General features: G+C 28.3%; 2 protein-coding genes and 1 long non-coding RNA gene across 4 annotated transcripts; all 3 read left to right on the forward strand.

Annotated features, from left to right (window-relative positions):
* Positions 1-1,397: 1,397 nt before the first annotated feature.
* On the forward strand, positions 1,398-3,126 carry LOC136079222 (zinc finger MYM-type protein 1-like). The gene is made up of 2 exons (XM_065794945.1): positions 1,398-1,539; positions 1,658-3,126. The coding sequence occupies exons 1-2, from the start codon at positions 1,398-1,400 to the stop codon at positions 3,124-3,126; spliced, it is 1,611 nt and encodes a 536-aa protein (XP_065651017.1).
* A 34-nt stretch (positions 3,127-3,160) lies between these two features.
* Positions 3,161-3,979, forward strand: LOC136079224 (uncharacterized). Its single transcript, XM_065794946.1, has one exon. It carries the CDS (start codon positions 3,161-3,163, stop codon positions 3,977-3,979), a length of 819 nt encoding a protein of 272 aa, XP_065651018.1.
* A 726-nt stretch (positions 3,980-4,705) lies between these two features.
* LOC136079599 (uncharacterized) lies at positions 4,706-8,131 on the forward strand. 2 transcript variants are annotated; one of them, XR_010638066.1, is made up of 7 exons: positions 4,706-4,876; positions 5,589-5,646; positions 5,732-5,861; positions 6,485-6,583; positions 7,239-7,395; positions 7,689-7,751; positions 7,837-8,131. It is a non-coding gene; the product is annotated as an uncharacterized LOC136079599 (long non-coding RNA). The 2 variants fall into 2 exon arrangements; XR_010638065.1 differs by having other exon boundaries at positions 4,709-4,876; positions 5,589-5,861.
* Positions 8,132-10,230: the final 2,099 nt, after the last annotated feature.

Genomic DNA, 10,230 nt, shown 5'->3' on the forward strand with positions numbered 1-10,230 from the left:
TAAATAATTAAAACAAAATCTGAAAGGCAGTGGAATATATATTAACGAAGATTTCGTTAAAGAAACTATGGAAGAGAGAAAGAAACTATGGGAAGAAGTGAAAAAACTGCGCAATCAAGGTAAATACGCAACGACTAAATATAACTAAATTAATTGTCGCGAATTTAAAAAATAACTTAATTTTTTTTTAAGCGTAAGAATTAATTACTCTTACAAATAGTAACCAGACTAGTCTATGGATAGACTTACAACACAGACATAGACAATTCTGTATGTTGTAATGGACACAACAAATGTTTAATTTTTTGTCCTTGTTGTGTCTATCAAATTTTTGATGGTGTCCTAAGATTGCTCAGTTAAAAAATAATTTTCACTTCATAAGTCTACAAAGCATAATTTTTTGTCTATTTGGTGTCTATGATTTTGTCTAAATTTACTTGATTTCATAAAACCAGAAATATTGATTTTTGCCAATAAAATCTAAATTACCCAAAAAATCCCTTAGAAACAAAAAAACTCCTTGATCACATATTTTTAAAATAATTTTATTGAAGGTGATAAAGATTTTAGTGACTAAGGAAAATTTTTTAAATGATAAACTTACCTTCAACTTTTTTGAAGTAATCCCAAACTGGAGAGGGCATTTTAAAAATAAATTTTCACGCACATTCACTGAGAATTGAAAAACAACTGAACTGAGTAATTAATGAACTTCAATTGAGCACAAAATAGTCCATTTTGAGGTTTTTAAATAGACATTAACTTTTTAATCAACAGCACACGCTGGACAAAAAATTAAAAAATGAACTTCTGTTAGAAAAATTGTATTTTTAATTTTGTGCTCGTTTTCAGTTTTTGAAACGATGCTGCAGTGAAAATTTAATTACTCGTTATAAGTCCAAATTATATATTAAATAGATCTTCTATACCTCATTAAAAAATCGAGATTGTTCATTTAGTGTCCGTTTTTAAAATGATTGTCTAGAAAGACAAACATTTTTTATAGACAATTCATTTTTGATCGTTGTAATTAAAACTGTTGCAATTAGTGCTTTGTCGAAGTCTATTTTTGTCCTTTTATAATAAGTCCATTAGAGATTGTCTGGTTGCTACTTACAAATGGCTAAACAAACAATAGATTTTGAAACACGACACTTTAATGTTTTCAAAACTACAAATAATGTTTTACTTAATGACTTTTACGACCCAGATCTGCAATTTTTTGATGAAAATAATTTTAACTCGCAGTTTTTTGACTTGAGAACTTTTAAAAAAGAAATCGAGGCAAAATAATTGCATTTGTATTTATTGATTACACCTAGTCGCACACAGAAACTATCATTCTTTCTTTGTCAAGAAAAGTAAAATATTTTGAAATAAAAGTTTTAAAATCTATTATGTCACCATCAAAAAAAAGAATAAAGCTATCTGGTTCAGCTTTCAAAAAGTTAAAAAAGCAACGACTTGAAAGTGACAAAAAATTACAAAAAGGGTTTGCACAATGGATTAAAAAAAGCGAAGATCAAACAGAACAACCAGGTAAAAATATTTTTATTGATGGATTTTCAAGTCAAAATCACAAATAAATTTAATTAAAAAACTTAGCAAACTAAGCCATATCATTTGCAATATTACAATGGAAAAAATGTTGATATAGTTTATTTTTATTTTTACAACGCAAAAAAGTCCATTTTTTTTCGATGTGATGATGAACAGTTACTGCAAAACAATGAAGTCAACCAAAATGCAGTTACAATAAATCTTTTAGAATTCAAGTTTGATGATCCACCAACTTGGCCCAAAATTAATGACAGTCTAAGATGTTCTTTGGTTGAACATGGTGCTAAACAAGACAAGAGAGAAGTCTATGCTACCACATCAACATCATCAGAAAACAGACATTTCAGTTCTAGTTGGTTTGAAAAAAATCTTCCTAATGGGGAAAAAGTTAATCGTCAATGGTTGTTATACAGTGCATCAAAAAATTCTTTGTTTTGCTTTCCATGTATCCTTTTTTCAAACACAAAGACAAGCAAGTTTGCAGATACACCAAAAGGTTTTTCAGAATGGAAACAACTAAACCCTCGAATCCCTGAACACGAGAATAGCTGTGAACATAGAAAGTGTTTCACTTCATGGAAAGAAATGGAAAAAAATCTGAGAGAGGGAAGATCTTTAGACAAGGACATTCAAAATGCCATCCAAACTGAAAAAGAAAAGTGGCGAAATATTCTAAAAGTTGTTATAGATTCAATTATGTTCTGCGCTAAGAACAATTTGGCTTTTCGAGGCAGTTCTAATATTATAGGTGAGCCAAACAGTGGAATCTTTCTCAACACAATTGAACTAATAGCACGCTATCATCATCCTTTAGCAGAACACATAACGAATTTTAAACTTAAGCAGAAATCTGTTAGTTACTTTTCCCCACAAATTCAGAATGAACTAATTGAACTTCTTGGCAGAAAAGTGAAAAGCGAGATAGTCACGAGAATTAAAAAAGCCAAATATTATTCAATTTTATTAGATTGCACTCCTGATCGCTCTCACAAAGAACAAATGTCAGAAATAATCCGATATGTTTGTGTCACTGATGGAGAATGTTTTATTGAAGAGAGTTATCTGGATTTCATTAAGTCTCGTCGAAAAACCGGAGTTGGTCTGGCTTCAGAAATATTATTCAGCTTAAATAAAGATGAATTAAACATCGAAGATTGCCGAGGTCAGGGTTATGATAATGGAGCCAACATGTCTGGAAAATATTCTGGTGTTCTAGCCCAAACAACTGCAAAAAATGATTTAGCACGGTATGTGATTTGCGCAGCTCACACTCTAAATCTTGTAGGAGTCCATTCAGCAGAAGTTTCCCCATTTATGATTACATTTTTTGGAAAGGTTCAAAAAATATTCAATTTCTTCTCAAGTTCTACTACCAGATGGGACAAACTGACGAAAACACTTGAAGTCACCCTAAAAAGTCAAAGTGAAACACGCTGGTCTGCCAAAAAGGAGGCTATCCATTCACTAAATAATCAAATCACAAACGTTTGCAATGTTTTACAAGAAATTAGTAATGATTCTCTGCTAAATGCTAAAAAAAAAAAAAGAGATTTTGATTCAAGTTGATTTTGAGTTTCTTTGCTGGCTTGACCTTTGGAACATGATACTTACATTAATTGACAGAGAGAATCGCAGCTTACAATCAAAAAATATGACAATTGATATTGCATCAAAAAAAATTGCTGGCCTGATTGCTTCTATACAAAACCTTCAAGACAGAGGCATTCATAACAGCATGAAAAAAGCTGAAATAATATCAAAAGATATTGATATTGAAGCTAGCTTCCCAATCAAAAGAAAACGAAAAGCAAAAAGGATGTTTGATGATGAAACAAGGGTAGAAAGTTCACACATACATCCAGAAAAAGATTTTGAAATTAATTGTAATATAGTCTTTGACAGTATATTTACACAATTACACTGGAGATTTGAAACAATGGCTGAGATTTCATCAGATTTTGAGTTTCTAAATGGTAACTCTCTTGCAAGTATGTCAGTTGAAGATCTAAAGAAATGTGGAGATAAACTCTGTCAAAAATATGTTCGTGATCTTAATGCTAATGAATTTCTATCTGAAATTGAAAGCTTTAAGTTTCAAGCCAGTGTCCTAATTCCAGATTTAAAAAACGCAAATCCATTGAAAATCTTGCAATTTATGCACACCTATTCTTTGACTGAGGCATACCCTTTCATTGAAATTGCTCTTAGAATCTTTCTCACACTACCCGTCACTGTGGCATCATGTGAACGTAGCTTTAGCAAACTTAAGCTTTTGAAAAATTATCTAAGAATGGGTCAAGAACGTTTGACTAATCTTGCCATTTTGTCAATTGAAAATCCCCTGGCAAAATCTCTGTGTTTCAATGAAATTATTGATAACTTTGCATCATTGAAAGCTAGAAAAATAAATTTTGTTTAAATGTATCTAATTTTAATATTTATTAAAAAAACTAATGCCTGGTAATTTTTTCAATGACTTTCAACCACAAAGCACGATTTAAAGTTGATTTTAAATGTGCTTTAAGTAGGTTTATCAAAATTTGAATCAAATTAAACATTAAAAAAATTATTGAATTTGAGGCGGCATTTTTTCTTCTTGCCCGAAAGGATTTTTGATCTCACTACGGCCCTGTATATACATAAATATTTATTTTAAAATAAAAACACATTGGTATTTAATTTGTTAATAAAATGGAAAAAAATAAAAATACTGGTAAACAAGAAATTCAATTAATTACAGAAGCTTCAGAAATATCTGTATAATTAGTTCGAGAAATATTCCCTGAGATGTTTAAAAAGCAGCAAAAAGACATTCTCAAACTTATAAGTGGTAACTTAAAAGTGACAAATGATAGAATCGATGAACTGTTGAAACCCAGTAGGCACGCAACGTTTTATTCACGTTTCAATCACGTGTATTTTAGGTGACTTCGTCCAGGTTACTATTTTACGTGAAAGTCACGTGAAAGTTACGTGCCAAAATATCTCGTCTTTCGGAACTTTTTTTATTTTAAAAAAAAACTGGCATAAGAAATGTGAAATAATATTTTTTATTATATTAATTATTTTTTTATAGTATAGTTTTTGTATTCATTATATTAGTTATAATTATTTACTTCTATGATAATATAGTTAATTTTTATTGTAGTATTATCATAATTAAAAAAAAAAAAATTGGTCTATATAATATCTTTTAACGCGATGCATTTAAGTTGTAATATCTAATATCTAAATTATATCAAATTAAGTTAAATAAATTAGTACCCTATTTGCCGTCCCTATTTGCCACACAAATAAGATTAAACTCAAATACAAGGTATGCTTTTTTTCTACTTTATGATATAATATTTTAGACTGGCGAATTTGTCCATTTTCCTTACTTAATTTAGTACGAAATAAGTTATGTTATAACGAATTTAATATCAAATTAAGTAAGCTACATGGACAAATTATAAGTTCTAGCAGAACTTATTCTTGATTCTTGAGCAATAATAATGTCTCCAGAACTTCTGCATTATTACTCAAGAGTCGTTTAGATAAAAACCCAAAATAGATTTTCTTTCTTTATTTGGTTTTTATCAACAAGGTTAAAGAATTTATCCAAGATAATATCAATAAATAAATGTGTTATGTTATTTATTATTGATATATGTATATATTATTATTAAATACTTTATCTTTTTATAATATATGACATCTTGATCTCGTACTTTACTTGTTAAAAAGGGTTAATACTTATTTATTTCTTTTTTTTATATTATTTGAATATTATATGATTAATATATATATTTGAGTTATATGAAATTATTATTATATATATTATATGACTTTTATTGTTATTATGTACTATATAAAACAGGTTATTAACGCGGATTTGTTCGATGTTTTCCCCACAAAAAGATAGTTATGATGCTATTGTATTTGAAACTGCATTTTACTTATCTTTCAATGTTGACGACCTTCCAATATGTAAAGCAAGTTTCTCTCAAGTATAGCATTGCTTTGTTAAAAATTGTTTAATGATTTAGATCAAAGAAATAGCAACACCAGAAAATCTTGTTGCCAAAACAGTTGGTGACTCACCATGTAAGATTTGTCTTAAAAATTTGTGATTTAAGATGATTATTTAATATTAATATTATTATTTAAGTTTTTATTTGTTTCTTTTGAGCTAAATTTGATGTTGTGAGCTATTATTGGAGAAAATATTGACTTATTCATCAGATAAAGTTTGATGCCTGCTCTTACCCCGTTTCCTTCTTCATGTTTCAATCATGTATATTTTAGGTGACCTTGTCCAGGTGACAATTTTACTTTAATTAAAACATCAATGTTACGTTGCCAAAATATTGTGTATTTTGGAACTTTTTTTATTCATAATAAAAACCTGTGATTAGAAACTTGGAAAGATATTCTTTATTTACTATTTTTTTATAATTTAGTTTCAGGGATTATCTTATTTTACTTATATTACAAGTTCCATACATACTTATATTACAACATATAACAAGTATATATTATTCATCTATTTGTTTTTATGTTGTTTTAGTCATCATTCATACAAAAATTAAGAAAATTTTTAAAAAAATTGAGAAACAACTTGGCTGAATGCAAAATTAAGGGAAAAATGAGGGGGGAAATATTCTGAATTTTTTCAGGATATTTTCCGTAAATTTTTTCCGGATATTTTAAATATAATGATTACATGAAATATGTAGTTTATATATTCATTATTGTAATTACTTTTTATTTTACTTTTACAATAATGTAATTATTTTGCATTGTAATTTTATAATAATTAGTTTAAAAAGTAGGGCGTAGGATATCTTATAACTTCGCAATGCATTTTTGACAAAAATAAAATGTCACATATATAATATTTTATCCAAACATATTATCTTATAACTAAGTTTTATCAATTTAGGTTTAATAAATATATTATAAAGCTTAGTTCAAAATTGTGTAACTTTATGGCAGATAATTATCATATTGCAATACGCAAAAGATCAAACCCTACTACGAGGTATACTTTTTTTTCTACCATATTGTATATTATTTTAGACTGTCAAATTTGTCAATGTAATTAATTTGATAATAAATAAGTTATTATAACTTATTTAATATTAAATTTATTAGGCTACATGACAAATGATAAGTTCTGCATAAAATATTATTGACTAGGAAGACCCAATGGTATTGTTATGTTATTGCCTAGGAATATCATTCTGTAGTAAGACCCAATAACCTTTTAACTTTTAAAGTTTGACTTTAAATTTCACTTTACCCTCTCTTTGTCTTCTATTGTGATCGCACTCTGTAGTAAGAGTTTGATTTAATTCATATCTTGTTGGAGAATGCAACTTGATTCTGAGTTGAATTTTCAGCACTATGTATTTATTGGTGACCAAATTTGACAATACTTTATTATACATATTTTTAGTATTATACTTAATATATTATATATAATTAGGGGTAGATGAGGCTCCTTAGCCGTGGTGAATGTTTCCACAGCAAAAGGCGCCTCAAGGTGAAAATCTGACCATGGATAAGGAAAATCATGATATAAAATCCCCACTATAATGCTTTGTGTTTATGTGATAACTATTACATTTATATAAATTGTTTTAACTTTTGTGTGCATTCTAAAATGACATTTAATGCTGTTCAAAACTTTGTAGATTACTCATTTAAAGCAACTTTGTGGGCTGTCACCTTTGCATCTAGTAAGTTAATGTATGAACAAGTTAATGCAGAAACAGATGCAAATATAAGAAGATGGAAAACAAAGAAAACAAATTATCATGTTATCACAGTACATAGATGTTATCACATAAGGTGAGTACAGGTCTTTTTCTAATCACGCCTATCAGTTATTAACTTTATATAGATAAATCTATAGATAGATATTAGATATAGATATATATAGATAAAAAAATTTTTTTTAAACTTGTATTTTTTATTATGTACTTCTTTTTTTTTAATCATCTGTCGACTTTTTTGTTACATCTTTTTTTATTAAATACTTATTTAATTTTTTAGCAATCAGAGTATAAAATTAGAAGGCAAATGACTTTTATTTTTTTACACTGTATGTAGTATTGTTTTCTTAAAATTATTTAATGATTTAGATAAAAGAAAACAAATAACACACTAGAAAATCTTGTTGCCAAAAGTAGTTAGCAACTCTCAAAGTAAGATTTGTTTTAAAAGTTTGTGATTTAAGATAATTATTAAATAATCATATTATTATTTAAGATTTTATTCGTTTCTTTTCAGCTAAATCTGATTCATTAGATGAAGTTTGATGCGTGCTCTTATAGAAGAAAATATCGACTGATTCGTTAGATTATGTTTGAAGCGTGCTTTTATGGGAGAATAGATATATAAGTTTGAAGCGTGCTCTTTGTAAGTTGCAGATCTACGACTTCGTACTTATTACTTATTGGATATAAGGAGGATATTTTAACAAAATTGCAGCTTTTATTACAAATTAAAAATTTTTATGTCAAGAACTAATATACTGACTAATAAAACCATGTATTTTAATACGTATTAAATATTTCCTCGACAATGAGTTTTTTTTCTTTACACGAATCCAAACACTTATAATTGTAATTATAAAGCATAGTTATTGCTTAAATATTACGTGCCAAAATTAACATAAAAAGCACGTCTTTTAGACCGTTTAAGGGGACCAAAAAGTCACCTAAATATCACGTGCCAAAAGTAACGTGAAAAACACGTCCATAAATCACGTGAATTGGTCATTTCATGAGGACCAAAAAGTCACCTAAATATCACGTGCCAAAAGTAACGTGAAAAACACGTCCATAAATCACGTGAATTGGTCATTTCATGGGGACCAAAAAGTCACCTAATTGTCACGTGCCAAAATAACGTGAAATTCACGTTTTTGTCACGTCGCTGTGCCTACTGGGAAGAACTACCAGAAATTAAAGGAACGTGCAAAACTATACCAAACGAAAATAATTTGAAATGGTAAAAACAAATGACAGCCTCAAAAATTAAGCACACTCAAAAAGATATTAAAAATAGTGTTTATTTTTTACAAGATACCCAAGAAGAAAAAATCTAAACAATTGAAGAAAAGTAGGATTTAATGCAGAAGAAAAAAATAAGCTGCGACAACTAGAAGATTGACTGAGAAAAAACAATTTGCGACTTGAAGGAATACCTCAAAGTGAATCTGAAAGTTGGAATCAATCTAAAGAAAATGTTCTAAATGTTTTTGAAAACAAACTAAATATAAGTGGTGTAGTTATTGAAAGGGCACATAGGACCTCGATTGATCGTAATAAAACTACTGAACTTTAAAGATAAAACTAGCATATTGAAGAATTCAAAAAATTTAAAAGGAATGGGAATATTTTTAAATGAGGACAGTCCTTTGGATACCATTTTAAAAAATCTCTTTGAAGAAATGCGAGCTCGCAGGACCAACAGTAAATATTCTGTCGTTATTTATGATAAATTAGTAGTTAAAGATTTTAAAAAATCACATAAGAGTGCTTAAAGTTTATTTCCTTTTTGTACTTTTGTGTTTTGAATAATATTTATAGTTACTATTGTTAAAATGGTGGAAGCCAACAATACAAATGTTTTTGACGTAACAGGAAGAAAAATTACACTAAACAATTAATGACGCTAAAAAAAGCATTAACTTTTTTGATGAAAGAGCATGACGTAGTATCCTCTCCGGCCCCCCTATTACCAAGCGAGATGCTAAAACTTCTAAATAGTTTCTTAATAATTAAGAGACGCTGGTTATTAATAAAAAAAAAGATTTATTGAGATCTCAGCTGTAATATTCCTAAAAGACAGTCTGAAAGTTTTTACTCTTTTTTATCATAATTTATATCAACTCTTTATTATCATAATTTATGCGTTTTCGTCAATATATGCTTACATTAAAGAGTATGAACAACAATACGTGTTCATAATTATGCTGACTATTATTTTTATTGCTATTCTTTATTCAATAAAAATCTAACAAATTATGAAAAATTATATCTTCTTTCATACTTCGGAACCATTTCAATTCAAAGTAATTTTTTACATTTTAGTTACTCAAAAAATAGAAGCTTGCGTTAACCAAGTGGCGAGGTATAGCCAAGTCATGTTGAGTTGGATTAAGATTGTCAATTAAGTACAACATTGAGTTTAGCTGGAAAATTGATTGAAAGTGATTATTTTTACAAAATGTACAACACAAAAAAACAATAGGTTGTTCTGTTCTTTTTAGAAAAAGCTCATCAGGAGGTCATCAACTGTAAAAACTGATTGCGGAGCTGTTTCTACAAATAAAAAAATAAATTTCTCAAAAAAGCAATTTTTATTAGTCATAATGCTGCCACAATCCGAGCATAGTCTTTCCTTTAGTATGTTTAGAACGACAACGCTAACATTTCATTCGAAAAAAAATGTCCTTTATTAGTCTCTTCTGAGTAGTTTTACAGTTTTTGCATTCAGCCGCGGCTTCATAAGATTGTAAATCAGCTAAATACTTAATGAAAAACTCATAATCAGATCAAAACAATCTATTAGAGAGCTTCCATTGATACATATAGTTGGTAAAATCATACAGATTTCGAGCACACAATTGGTTTTGGCTTCATCCCATTCATCTTTATCTATTAGCTGAATTATATC

Source organism: Hydra vulgaris, chromosome 04 (genome assembly GCF_038396675.1).
Source record: "Hydra vulgaris chromosome 04, alternate assembly HydraT2T_AEP".
Lineage (NCBI taxonomy): Eukaryota > Metazoa > Cnidaria > Hydrozoa > Anthoathecata > Hydridae > Hydra > Hydra vulgaris.

Coding starts and splice junctions, on each gene's coding strand:
- LOC136079222 (XM_065794945.1), top strand. CDS start 1,398: ATGTCACCATCAAAAAAAAGAATAAAGCTATCTGGTTCAGCTTTCAAA. Junction 1,540..1,657: donor AGATCAAACAGAACAACCAG/GTAAAAATATTT, acceptor ATGTTGATATAG/TTTATTTTTATTTTTACAAC.
- LOC136079224 (XM_065794946.1), top strand. CDS start 3,161: ATGATACTTACATTAATTGACAGAGAGAATCGCAGCTTACAATCAAAA.